The sequence below is a fragment of the Coloeus monedula genome (assembly GCF_965178545.1).
Source record: "Coloeus monedula genome assembly, chromosome: 9".
NCBI lineage: Eukaryota > Metazoa > Chordata > Aves > Passeriformes > Corvidae > Coloeus > Coloeus monedula.
Window position 1 is genome coordinate 29,468,997 of NC_138789.1, and position 14,135 is coordinate 29,483,131.

Sequence of the window (14,135 nt, forward strand, 5' to 3'; positions counted from 1 at the left end):
CACAGCCTGACATGCCCTGGCTACCCAGTAGGATATGTTTAGTGTCAAGTCTAGCAGCATATTCCCAGAAAACTCAGTATTAATTCACATGCTCATATTCAAAGAATTATTTAACATAACAGAGCAGCAAGGTAATTGCTGCATATTTGCCTAAATTGGTAGGCAAGGTCTTTTAAAGTGAATATAACCCTCTCTGGGTTGTCTGCGTGTTCCTGTGTCCTGATTTGAGACCAGTCCTCTTTCCAAAAAGGTCATCTTTATCTATGCCCACTGTTACTTTATTTTCAATGCTTGCTTTGGGTAATACAATGATAGAAATACGTGAGTTCCCCCAAATTTTAACTGGGCGTGGCCTGTTATCTAAAATTAATCTTACAAAATATTGTGGGTAGCAATTATGGGCCGGGTTTATATAGTAAAGTTCCCAGAGGTCCACATGAGAAGGAGTCTCAAGTAAGAGGCAGTTGCCTTCGTCATGCAAATTTGGGGAATGAATTAATCAAGTGAAAGGTCAGCTGTTACTGTTATCTATCTTGCCTATCAGTGCTGATCATCACACTTTCTGTGAGCTATTGAACAAGTCTAGACTGTGTTGGTAACAGAAACTTGCTTTCTTCAGTCCTATAGATGCAGATTTTCTTTCGAAATGCTGCCCAGCTGCTGAGTCTTGCAGAGCCTAGTAAAACAGAGAAAAGAGATCATAGATGTGCATCTGAGAAAACAAAGACTCCTCTCCAACCCATCTGATGTGGGTGTTGCAGCTCATGCTGTCAGTTCTCCTCCATTATTAGCAGGCAGAGGGTGTGAGCTCCTCTCTAAGTGTTGTCTGTCACCCCAGATACTGGGGAGACCCTTCCAGATAACAGAGGCTTCATTCTTCCCTCTCTGGAGAGGTCTGTGCTGACAACAAAAGGCTCAGAGGCAGAAGCATCAGAGATGGACAGGTTTGGGAACTGACAGCCAGCTGTTGGCCAAGTGAAACCTCCTCCTTTTCTCCCCTTGTTAGGAAAATATTCCACAGGCTGTGGGCAGCTATCACAGGGCACTGGAGAAGACCCTCTGCAGAAGGTGCTGGCAGAGGGGTGGCCGTGGTGCCAAGTGTCCCCTTCCCTTGGCAAGGGCTGGGAGGTCACGGCAGGCTGGAGCAGGGAGAAAGGCATGGGGAATGCATTCCCCCCCTGGCTTTGAGTCTGCACCATGTGCTCTTGTGCAGAGAGAGCTGCTGGGAAGATCTCCTCCCTTGGAGGTCCTTCAAGCAGCCAGATAAACTGCACTGCCCAGGATGTGAAGAAAGATTTAGGATTTATGAACATTCGCTAGAGCCAAATCAAACATATTTGTTTGGTGGCGTGTTATTTGTCAAAATGACATCATTCTTCGTGCTGATAAACAAGGGAATTCTGACTGCACCCTGGCCTGAAAATGCCACACGTTGGGTTCGACGTGCAGGGAGGAGCTGCCAGGAGCAGTGGGGGCACTTCTAATCCTTCTGATGAACCTGTGGCACCACAAGCACACAAACTTCCTCACTGCTCCTGTGTACACACAGAAATGGTCCAGCTAATTATCCCTGAAACACTTAAACAATTCCACAGGTGCTTCTGTGGGCAGGAAGTTTTGGGAAGCTCAGGATCCTGCCACACTGATGGAGCAGGTGCCAGGCTTGGGGATGGAGCTTTGGGGATGCAGGCAGGGGCTGAAGTGTCCTTGCCATGAGGGCAAGGGCTGGGAATGAGAGGGATTGCCAGCCCTCCAGGCACGGAGCGCGGATGCGACTGAGGAAACGCAGCCTCCTCGCGCCTCTCATCCAGCCCAAACAGACCGCAGGGAAAGTGAATCCCAGCACGTGCAAGGCAAGGTGTGGGACACCTTGGCTCTTGTGGAGGGGCTGGGCTGGCCAGTGCATGCTTTCTTGTAGCCCAGGAGAGCAGGAGAGGCTGTTCCCCTCCTCACAGAGCGCGTGTGTGCGAGCTGGGGTGTGACAGAGCCGCTCTCTCTGAACTGCAGCCCGTATGTTTTCTGCTGTACTAAGCACTACAGTAGTGAAGGCAGTTAAAGTCAGCAGCACGAAAATTAACGTTTAAAAAGATACTCTATATTCCTTAGCAAAGCACTGCTATCCAAAACTCTCTGTGTGGGCTTGGGTATGAGAGGGAGAAAAAAAAGATTATAATAAAAAATAGACTGCAGGCATAGAGCGAACAGTTGCCGTGACCTTGCCTTTTGTATGCCATTACACAATTCAATGGCAGTCCACTCAAACCTTGCTCTCGATCAATATCCTATTAAAGCAGCACAAAAAGTCTCTATAAACTTAGTGGTTAGCTATGTTTATAAATGGAACTCAGCATAATTAGATGGTCAATAGCAGGCTGTATTTGTAATTTTAAAATGAACATCACACATTTCATATCTGTTGTATTCGGCGAAACCTCTTTGAATCTAATGATACAGTGTGGAGGAAACAAAGGCCTTGCAAAAAAAAAAAAAAACCACCCAGCTCCCCTTTCCTCCCAGCAGCAGCAGCAGCACAGTGTGTTTCCCTTTGTTTATGGAGTCACAACACAGGAAAAAGTTTATTAGTCAAATGTCATGTTTCTCCCATTTAACCCTAAACACATTATCACTTCACTGCAGTGTTACATGTGTAATGATCTTGGTCACATCCCAGCCCCTCTGTTAAAATAAATACATACAAATGGGAAAAAAAGAGAGGCTAAATATTAACGTGGCTTAAAGAAAGTGTTCTATTCCAACAGAGACAAATGCCAGCCTGACTGGTTTTATTTAGTGGGTTTCCTGTTCTGTAATTCAGTAATTTTTTCAAAATAAATATTGCAATTGGGTTAAGTCAGAGGGCTTTTTCTTAATTTCTCCATTATTTTTCTTGACATTTCGGGTGAGGCGTTGAGCTGGAGGGTGCAGGCTGGGAGCAGGGTGATACTGCCCTGCATCCTAGGAGTAGAAAAGTGTCAGGCAGAGGCACCCACCTTCCTCCTCTTCCTCTTCCTCCTCCTTTTGGGCAAACCAGCTCCTCCTGCATCACCAAGTGTGTCCCAGCTGCACAGGGAATCTTCTGTGATGCCAGCAGCTGAAATGGGGGCTCCAGGCCAAGTGTGGAGAAAGAGGGATCCTTCCCTCTCACCTCCTTCCAGCTCAGAGCCCTGGGTCAGGTGACATCTTGATGCCAGCACCAAGGTGGAGATTTCTTGTTTTGACTCACAGCCACAGTTTCTGACATCCTTTCCCATTTGGAGGATGTTCCTGAGCTGCCAGGAGGTCACTCTGCTGCAGAGCATTTCTTCCAGGAGGAATGGTGTGGTTTTGATGTTGTTGCCTGGAGTTTGTAAGGCTGCAGCTCCCACCACGCTGCTCCGTGTGGGGCTAGAGCGTGTTCCTGGGGTGTAGGAACAGGGTAGGGAAGTTGTGTGGTGGATTGTCATATGCTGCAATCAGGAGGTTTACTTTAGACAGAGTTCTTTAGTTTAGACAGAGTTTTTTAGTTTAGAAAGAGTTTTGCCACAGTTTGCACCCCTTGGATCCCTTTGCTTACTCTGCAGAGATGCTGCCTTTGCTGGGAATCATAGAATCACAGATTGGTTTGGGTTGGATGGGACCATCTCATTCCAGCAGGGACACCTTCCACTATCCTAGGTTGCTCAGACCCCCATCCAGCCTGGCCTTGGACACTTGCAGGGGTGAGGCAGACACAACTCCAGCACGTTGTTGTGATTTATGGCAGTAAATGCAATAACTGCAAGCAGAGGTACAAATGGGCTTTGGTGGAAGACAGGCACTGTCAGGAAGGCAGGAGAAGGGATTTTGGAACAGCTCAGCCCTGTGCAACCTTTGCCACAGCACTTCTGGGGCCAGAGACCTTGAGCTGGTGGTTGTCAGCGTGGTGGCTCCTGTGCAAGGACTGCCACAGGGTTCAGGTACTGGCCCCCACAGCCCAGCCAGGCACTTTAACCTCTGCTGGTGTCTGTTAAAGGTGAGTTTTGTTCTTTAACCCTCTGGTTTCAAACTGGCATTTGAGTGTGGTGAGGTGGTTTGGCTGGTGACCAGCACAGCATCCTTCTTGTTTGCTACCCAGGCAGCAACCCCTGAGGGATCAGCCCTCTCTGCTCTGCACTGAGTTTACACAGCATTAGCAATACCTTGTTCCTACCCTACCCCTGCTGTGGACACACATTCCATTTTCCTATAGGGCCAACTCAAGAAATATCCAGGATTTGGGGAAAGGGCAATAAACACAGCACAGGAAAGAAAGAAGGGAAACGTTGCCCATATACCAGTTTTTCTTCCTTATCTCCTTGGAATAAAATTGTTTCATAAATCTGGCAATGTCCACGAAATTCATTGTGCCTCAGAAAGAAACAGTGTTTTAATTTAGTGCTTGCCTTTTTATGTTCCTGTTTGGAAAACTGTGTGCTTTAAACTCTAAGTTGGGCTTTGGGAGGCAGAGGGTGCAGTGGAATTGCTCAGGAAAGGGTTTGCAGAGCACAAATCTGTTTGGCAAGGAAGTTGCTGAAAACTGTGGAGTAGATGCTGCAGAGAGTACCTTTATGATTGATTTCCATTCAAGTCAGACTGACTGCAGTGTGGTCATTTTTCTAACCCATAACTGCACACACTGCAGCAGTCTGCTATCTGCAGGGTGTCTGAATTATAGCAGTCCATGTCCCTGTTACCTTTTACACAAATTACTTACACCGGTTTCTTTTTCCATGCAAATTCATCAGTTTTACAGCCTCTTGTAGCTGCTGTCAGGAAACTGTTGCAGAAAGCACAAATTGATAAAACGAGTTAATTTTACTGGGCTTAATTTTTCTTTCCCTCAGTTAACACAGCCTCTCATATACCCAGTGTGCAGGAAGCATATGATAGTTAAGAGAAGATAACAAAGGATTTGAGTGTTCTTGTCATAAATTACTTCCCAACTTAATTCCTTTTAATGATCATTCCAGATTTTCTCAAGTTTTAATGGCGTTGTGCATTTTCCGTCCCCGGCTTTTAAAAGTCCGTGGCTATCCAGGCTGTTCCCTTTCTGTCTCAATGACGTTCTTAAAAGATCCTTGCCAAACAACAACTAATTGTCTTGTGGGGATGATGAGGCAGCTGCAAAGCTACATTATTCCTCTGTCAAATCTGACATTGTGAGCTCCTTAAGACTTGGGGTGAAATACTGGCCCCGTTACAGTCAGTGGCAGCACTCCCAGCCCAGACATGTTAGCTGGGTGATAGGAGCTATCCTGTCTTCATTTCCTCACTCCTTCCCCGTTGGACTGAAAGATTTTTTCATGTTTGAAAATGGGCCAGATTCTCAGACCAAAGATTAAACTTGGCTCGGCATCCCTGTGTGGCACTGAGACTGCTTCGCCTTTGTGGCTGTGAATCAGGGTTCTCAGACAATACAGCCCAGGCCAAGCTGGTGCATTTTATTGTGCAGGACGTCCTTTTTCAGATGGCTCTGAAATGTGAGAGAAAACCACGATCTGTAATTGTCAGCCCCCGAAGTTGTATTGTCCTGTAAATAGCACTGGAACAGCCACAGTGGACGTGGTACCATTTGCTGTATTAGTGGCACTTCGGCACAAAATCCATTCTCTGCTGACTTCAACGTTAAGCTGCTCTGTTCCTTGTCTGTTCCCAGAAGAACACAGCCCATGGAGTTCATGGCTTGTGCCTGCAAATTCCAGGGTGTGTAGAAATCCATGAGGTTTTCCAAAACCAACACTCCAGGACAGGGAAATTGCAGGGATTCATATCCCTTGCAATAAAAATTTCAGTACTGGATAAGGTGATGGGGTGAAGAGTGGAAGCCCACTGCTGGGTAAAACTTTTGGGGAGTCATATGTCTCTAGCTCTGATTTAGCTGGAGGAGAGCAGAGGAAAAGCTCGGATGCTCTTAGGCAGAAAAGAGCTCAAGTTTCTCACCTGCTTTTTTAACCTCTGTGCTTGTGGCTGTGCATCACATGTACCCCAGAGGTCCTGAGGTGTGTATTTCCCTGCCTATGCTGCTTATAGATCCTGCCAAGCACTCTACAGGGATGATGCAGCCTATCTGTAACCATGCCAATAGAGACAACGGGGTCCTAAAAGCAACAAGTTTCATTAAATGTTAGAAAGTCATTAATAGAAAAGCAGCGCTTCGAGAAAGTCATGCCATAGTTGTTTAATTTTAAAAAATAATGATAATATCTTTGGAGGAACGTAAGAGACAGTCTATGTCATGGAACATTGTATTCTTGATAAAATTTCCATCTTCTTGATTGCAATGCCAGGAACCATTAGCATTTCCTAATTTCCACATCCCACCTGTTCCCATTGTGAAACTAAACACACTCAGGAGGAAGAAGAAAGTGATTTTGAAGTGCAATTCATGCCATATTCACATGACTTACTGACTGCAATCTCTTTTGTTTCCCCAGCACCAATAGCTGCAGGAACAGGCCCTAATTTCTCCCTCTCAGATTTGGAAAGTTCTTCATACTACAGCATGAGCCCAGGAGCGATGAGGAGGTCTTTACCTAGCACATCCTCTACCAGGTAATTTAATCTTTGCCTACTACCAGGTTCCTTGGAAACCCAGGCCAGCATCATTACTCATCTGGGAAAGTAACCATTAAATTCTCTGACAAGCTGTTTGGGGGCCTCACGATGTGGAGCTGTTTCAGATTCACAGAGCTGAATGTTCAGCTGGATTGCAGTAAAGTTCTTTCAGTGTGTACAAGCCCCAAAGGAAAACTGCTGCATGGACTCGTGCAGCTCCTGGTTGTATCTGGGTGTATCAGGAGAAGTTCCACTGGAATTGTTGAGTTTCACCTTGTGGCAGAAGAGAATTTGGAGCATAATGAGATGAGAGGAAAGTCTTAAGATAGACTTGCATATACTCGTTATTGTAAAAAGAGTTACCTGTGAGACTAACACTGTTTTAGGACCTTGGTCTATAAAGCATTTAGTTTTCACAAAGCATTTAGAAGTTTGTGACTCAGCCTTTGGTAAACTGAATTACTGATGCAGATGACTGCCCCATCTGATTTTGATTTCAGCTTAGATGCCAACTATCAAACAAGGATATTTTTTATTTTTTACCTTTGACTTTAATCATCCATGAGATTAGATTTATAAACAAGCTCAGTCACTTGAGTAGTCTTGAACACTATTAAGGAACCAGATTGATTTTTTTTTCCCCCACAGCCAAAATAGATCACTTATTTCAAAGACATGACAAGAAAGTCTAACTCCAGCCCAACGCTCTTTTACATTTTTATCTCAGCCTGCAGTGCCACCAGCTTTGCAGTGAGCAAGTGCACGTGTGAAAAATCTCTGTAGTTTGAATAAAGCTGTTGTTTTTATTTAAAAAATAATAATCTTTAACGAGAGGCTCTTAGCAGTAACTTCTTACAGTTTGCAGTGATTGGAAGAACATTCTGTCTTGCACTTAGTGTGCACATTATGAAGCTCGGTGACTACAATTCCCATTACACATCAGTTAAAAACTTTGTGCTGTTTCTCTCTTGCCTGTAAACTGTGTAGCCTACAGCACTCATCATTAGCACCATTCTCAGGTAGAATTTACTGGTGACTCCAGAAGCAAATGTGAGGTTATTAATGTTACTTAAGAGCTCAGTAGTTGCTCTTCTATTCTTCTGCAAATAGCTACCACTGATAAGGAGCTAATTATAAACAGCATGGGTAGTTAATAACTTGGTAATATGTTTGTTTTCCTCTCATTAGGCTGTTCCCAGTCAGAAAAAAAAAAAATTCTTTAAATACACAGACTCAGCAGAATTATCAGGCAGTAATTATATTGTATGCACACAATTTCCCCTATTGACACATAACAATTCTCTGAATTAAGGAATGGCCAAACCTGCATTCCACACATACCTTAAGACTTATTCTTCCTGTTTCTCACCAGCTGGTTTTGCACACCCGCCAGCTCCTACCTGTGCAGAGCTTCGGGTCGGGAGGCTGCAAGCTCTAAACCAATAGGAATTGCAGTGGAAGATTTTATGTCTGTTAAATGTGTTCCCCCTACACAGAGGAGCCTGTTCTTGAATGCCTCAAGTCTTAATAGAATACAGATTTTTGGGGGGGGGGGGGGGGGGGGGGGGAAATGAGCTGGCCCAGCCTTGGAAAAGTACTTAGAAGAGAAATTCTCAGTAAGGTCCCCACACAGTCTGTACAACTCATTATGGAAAACAGAGCCAAGCTGAGTGTCTTTGGCTCTGGGATCCTCTCCCTGCAGAACTGCTGGAGCCAGTGGCCACCAGAGACCACTGAAAGGGCTCTTCTGTGTCCTGAGCCTCTGGTGAGGGAGGTGTGATCTATCACAGGGGGATTCTTTAATGGTGACACTGGCCAGAGATACCCATTGGGGGCTTTCTCTGCTTGCTGGCACAGCTGCAGAGTCAAATGCTTCTTGTTGTAGGATAACGTGAACATTTGAACCAGGAATGGATTCTTCCATCATTCCCTTGCCTATGTTTCTTCTTATGGGACTGAGGTCTGGGCTAATTGAAAAGATTGAAAATAAAAGTTTGAACTGATAAACAATTGGCTTTCAGAATTAGCCGTGAAAAAATCTGGCGGTGAAAATAAGTCTCGTGTGTCATAACCGTATTCATTCAAACGGCGAGAATCACGCAGTGCAAATTAAATTCTTGCCTTTTTATTGACCCCTGCGTGCTTTGAAAAACGTCCTGCTTTTGGATCTGTGAAAGCCTGAATGTCAGACTAACTTCTGGTCTGGTTAAGGGTGTGTGCTTAGGGGTTTGGCCTGTGAAAGGTTGTTCTGTAGCTCACCAAAGCGCCCTAAATCTGTTCTACCTTCCCTAGCCCAGTTATTCTCAAGCATGCCCCAACAGCAGCACCTTGGTTTCTTTGCTATGCCTTCATGACGTGTTTTTGCATTCTCAGCTCCACAAAACGTCTCAAGTCTGTGGAGGATGAGATGGACAGCCCTGGTGAGGAGCCGTTCTACACAAGCCAAGGGCGCTCTCCGGGCAGCGGCAGCCAGTCCAGCGGATGGCATGAAGTGGAGCCAGGTAAGCCCCGGCTCCCAGAGCCCCAGAACATCATCTCCACTTGCTCTGTTTTGTTATCAGAATTTCTGTGTTAGAGAGGTGACCAGTCCTAGACATCTCGTCACTTCCGAGAAACGGTCTATGAAAATATGGTAGTGGTTTTATTGCTCCTGCAGCTGTGAATGTTTCTGTAGTGTGTCACTTCTGTGTTTTGGCCAAATATCTGAAGTATTTAAATAATGCAGCAGAAGATAGGCGGTCTTTTTCTGTCAAAATGTCCAGATTCAGTTCTGGGATAGCTTTTTCTAGCAAAAAGCAGTACCTGTCTGGGCTGTGCTCCATCAGTTATGCTGCTTAAATAAATATCCCTAAACTTATATAAGGTAGAAGGACTTTTCAAGCATTATACAACACTTGAGATCACTTAGTAATGACTTTTAAGAGACTTACAGAAGGAGTTGTTTTATTAATCTGTAATGCTGTCAAGTGTGATTGGAGGCTTCATATCAAAATAGATATCACTGGGTGTTACACTTCAGAACATTGAGGAAGCAGCTCTTTGGCCTCTTCTCAGTTAATTTTTTGTGTGATCTTTCCTGTTGATCTTTTTTTTTGGGTTATGTTATGTTACATACTTAACTGTCCATTGATCACTTATCCTGAGATCATCTGGGTGCTTAATACTATTGGAAATATTTTTCTGGGTCAGTGCTACGTGCATAGGTGAAGTTAATGTCTCAGTGTTGCTTACAGCTAAATAATTGAGTATTTATTGCCAATAAAAATAACAGAACTCTTATTTGTTAGAAGAAGGCAAGCAGTGCCTCCCAGGGTTTGAGAAGGTCCTCTAAAAGTGTGAAGCATCTTTTGCAATACGTATTTTTGGTCTTTCTTGTTTGTCTGGATTTAAAGTAGTATGGTTTTCGTTTGTTTGGAAAAAAAACACATGCTTGTCCAGGGCACTGTGTATAATGAACTGTACAGCACAGAAAAGTAAATTCGACCTGCACAGCATTAAAATCAGTTCTGTGGGCACTTGGCCAGCCACCTATATCCTTCATCATGTAGGAAACATACCCACAGCTTTCTCTGGAGACCCTGTCAAACAGCTGTCCTTTACAGCATGCCCAGAAAGTCACCAAATTTGGGCTATTCCAGACTGGGAGGAGACTGATTCCTGTGCCTGGGAGCCCTTGGAGGATCCCCTGCCAGCTGCCCTCTCTCCTCTAATGAGGAGGAGCCAGCTTGTGGGCCCTTATTGACTGCAGATGTGGCACTTTGGCAGGAGGAGCGGGTGGACCTGCAGGCAGACAAGTGCCAGGCTCCCTGTGACTGCCTTGCCACCGCCGTCCCCAGGGCTCTGGTGTTTGCACTGAGGAGTCCTGCTCCACGGGCACCAGGGGCTGTTCTCTCCATCAGCTCCAGGCTCCAGATGATGTAAGGCAGAGCTTCACCTTGTACTAAACCTCTGCTCACGGAGCGGCAAAAACGCGGACAAAAGCTCAGTGCCCACTGGAAGGGAGAGATCACAACCTGCTCTGCAAACACAGATGGCTAAAAACTGATGGGGTCACTGCTTCTGCATCCCTGTCAGGCTGGGGGACAGCTCCCCCCAAAGTTTGGGGTACTCGTTGATGACAAATGTTCTCCATTTGTGCAGCAGCCAGAGGTTGGCTATTAATTCTGCTGTCACTTCTGGTGGTTTTCCCCACATGTGGTCATTACCTCTGGCTCATCCAAGTCCTGGCTTGATGGTGGCACTGAGCTGCTGAGCTGGGCAAGGGAAGTACCCAAAGCCCTACACCTCTAAAGAACCTCTGTTGCTCTTGGCACCACTGGGTGCACATCATGAGGAAGCACAGCTGCCTATGTCAAACTTCCTGAGGTGCTCAGAAAGGCAAGAACAAGTCAGACAAGAGAAGGTTCTTCCTTCCTCATGACCTTCCTCATTTAGCATAGAAAAATCCCAGATTCTGCTTAGTCTTGCCTGTAAAATGGCAGAAAATCACCTTGCAGCATCAGGGACTGTAGCCAGGTACCAACTAGATATAGCTCAGATTCACCAAGCCATCTATCACTGTCACAGCTGTGAAGAAAAAGAGCTTTGTCCTGCCCACGTGGGATGCACTTCCAAGCCATCCTTGTGCTATATCCATGCAGCCCCACCCCAGTGCTTCTGCCATGGCTTTCCAGCAGCCTGTCCTCTGAATTCATTGCCTCAGCTTCTCCGTAAAACAGGGTCACTGCAAGAGCACGGCTGACAGAGGGATTACCTGAAGAGCCACAGCTCATCAGTGGTGAAGGACAAAACAGTGCTGAATGTCCTTCCCTGCCAGGGCAGCAGTGGTGTGTCACTGGCACGAGGTGCTCCCCTGAGGGACACGTCCTGCTGTGGTCTGTGCACAGACATCACACCTGGGTCTCACACTAACATGTGCCCTTTTGTGTTTGACATGGGGGTTTCGCCTCCAGAAGTGTAAAATGTTTGAGTGGGGCATCTGCCTAGAAAATAAGTTGGTCACCTGAAAGCTGTACAAGTGATGTTAACATCCCATTTTAGCTGTGGGCTTTTCACAGCATTCCTCTCTGAGAGGGAGCTTTGGAGCCTGGACCAGTTTCAGATCCATCCTTTCCGATGTCTTTATTTGCAGAGAAAGGCCTTGCCGCTTATTTAATCTACAATCAAAATGGTGGCACAGTTTTTAGCACACAATAATCTCTGAGCTTCAGTGTTTTGTTTTCTTCTCAGTGAAGTTTGCAGTAAAAGTTTAAAGACTAAACCCATCTTTTTGTTTGACTTGGCATTTCTTCCCTGCAGCTCATTTTGTGCTGTGTGGGATAACACAGGTATCAGCAGTGCAGAATGATGCTGTTTCAAAGACAGGCTGAAGTTATATCCTGTGCTGGCAGAGTAGTGCAAGCCAGGTTTCCAAACTCCATAATTAAACCCTGTCCTTTGGGTTACTGGCCAAACAACGGGAGGAGGAAATCAGACCAAGGAAAGGAAGCTTAGACTTGTCTGTGGGATGGCTGCTCTGGCTGGGAAGGAAAGTTCAGAGAGGAGCCAGCAGCCAACCTCCCAGCCCAGTAGGATCCACACCAAAGATAATAATACATCCTTTGCCTTTATTGCCTTTGAGTAGATTGCTTCCTCACAGGAGATTTAGATTTATGCAGAGATAGCTTCTTGGCCTATATGCCTTGACAGGTTTATGGGAGTGAGAGGATGAGTATTCCGTCTCTGTGTGTTGCATCTGCTTAATTTTGAGGTGTGCACATGAGAAAGAGGGGAGACTCAAACCCTGGAGCAGGTGTGAAGCACACGTGTGCTCATGGCACAAGCACTGGGAGAGGGTGGTAGTGAAAGGTGTGGCCTGGGACAGTGCAGGGAAATCAGGTCTGTGTGAGAGGGAGATGGGAGAAATGCACTTCAAAGAGAGCAAAAGGTACAAGAGAAAGGGAAATCGAGAAGACAGCTTTAGACCATACAGGAGGGAAAAAGAACAAATGCCAGGAAAACAAAGATTTGACTTCCTAGAAAGGAAATATGAAATGGAATATGTGAGCTCCTCTTAGAGAAAGAGAGCACTCCAGGCAGAGGGTTATTTACCGCCAGCCGTGACTAGTCGCTCTACATCTGTCTCCATTTTTTTCTCTTGAACAAATTCCCTTTTTGGATACTTTCTTCCTGCTTTGCTTCCCTGTGATTGCCCCTGTAAGTGGTCTTTGGAGGGCAGGCTGTATGCTCAGAACATATGTGCAAACTGGCAGGAGAACAGAAGAGGACAAAACCACTCTGTGTGCTATTTAGATTAGGCAGTGGATGCTTCCCCCGTGCCTACTCCCGGGGTCCCCGCTGTGTGCAGGATACAGGCTGCACCTATTGTCCATCCACAGCCCTTCCTCTGAGCTTTTACTCGCTCTGCTGAGGCACCCTGACGTCTGCCTCATGTGGAGACTTTGCTGGGTGTAGATCCTCCGTGCTTCACCCACCTGGGTGTAGATCCTCAGTGCTTCACCCCTCAGCAGCATGACCTTCCCATTCGTGGCATATCAGAGTTGTAGTGATGAGCAAAGGACTCAGCCTTGTGTTCTTTAGACCCAGATACTTCCTGCGACCGAGGGTGCAGCACTCTCCTTGTACGTCAGACGTGACAGCCAGAGCAAACCCCAGCATTAATCCCATGTTCCTTGTACTGTACTCCTTGAGGCTCACATCCATTTACCTGCACTCGAAAGCTCCTGGGGAGCTCTCCGACCTAAAAAGGCTGGAGTCTGCCAGAAAAGATGAATTTCCTTTCACAACAGGAAGGCTTAGGAAGTAAAACAAAGCAGACATGTAGTAAATTACTTCTGCTTTTCAAATACCTTTTGCGGTATCCTCCTTACCATTACTTTATCTCAGCACTTTCAGAACATAACTCTTGTTAACTGAGAAGAAGGGCAAGAGAGGATAAAGATGATGTTAGTAAGAAAATAAGGCAGCATCACACTGGCTTTGAACTCCTGCACAAAGCTGGCCCGTGTTCAGTTCTGTGGCAGCTCTGCTTGTAATGGGGGTAAGCCATAATTACAGGTATACATTTTTTAATTCCATAATAAGCAAAGATTGAGTTAATGTATATCTGTATTCCACTTATGCATTTTTTTAATGCGTTCTCTTGATCCAGTCCAGGAGTAATGTTCGCATTGTGCTCCATCAGTCATTTTGTGAAGCATGTGGATGGAATTTGCCAAGTCTGCCTCCATTGTGTTTCTACAGCGTGGCATGGAAAGAAATGTTTAAGATGCAAATTCAGAGTATCTTATTGGTTTCTTTTCTTAGATCTTTCACTTGTTTCTTTACTTATATCTTCTACCTGTATTCTTAGATCTTCTACTTGTATTTCCACATGGTAGTTTAATCCCTAGAGGACACTAATCCCAGGAAAGGTACATGTTTGTACTCCTTGCACTTCTTGAGGTACCTGAGGGCACAAACAGCTCTGCTTTGGTTGTGGTCTTGACCAACTTGGTTTGCAAAATGGCTGGAGCTCTGTGGTCCTTCTTCCACTGAAAGACTGGTGGGGCTGCTCATGTCTTGGTCATCCCCTTGTCCCAGCT

The 14,135-nt window shown here is 45.6% G+C and overlaps 1 protein-coding gene across 9 annotated transcripts in view; it reads left to right on the top strand.

Moving 5' to 3' along the window:
* The window catches only part of NFIA (nuclear factor I A), a gene marked incomplete at its 3' end in the record, with an annotated part of 250,179 nt that overhangs the window by 162,707 nt on the left and 73,337 nt on the right, over window positions 1–14,135 (top strand). For all 9 annotated transcript variants that reach the window (XM_082287369.1, XM_082287371.1, XM_082287370.1 and 6 more), the window contains 2 exons: window positions 6,432–6,549; window positions 8,926–9,053. In XM_082287369.1, coding sequence (XP_082143495.1) covers window positions 6,432–6,549; window positions 8,926–9,053 — 246 coding nt within the window. The remainder of the gene's footprint in view (window positions 1–6,431; window positions 6,550–8,925; window positions 9,054–14,135) is intronic.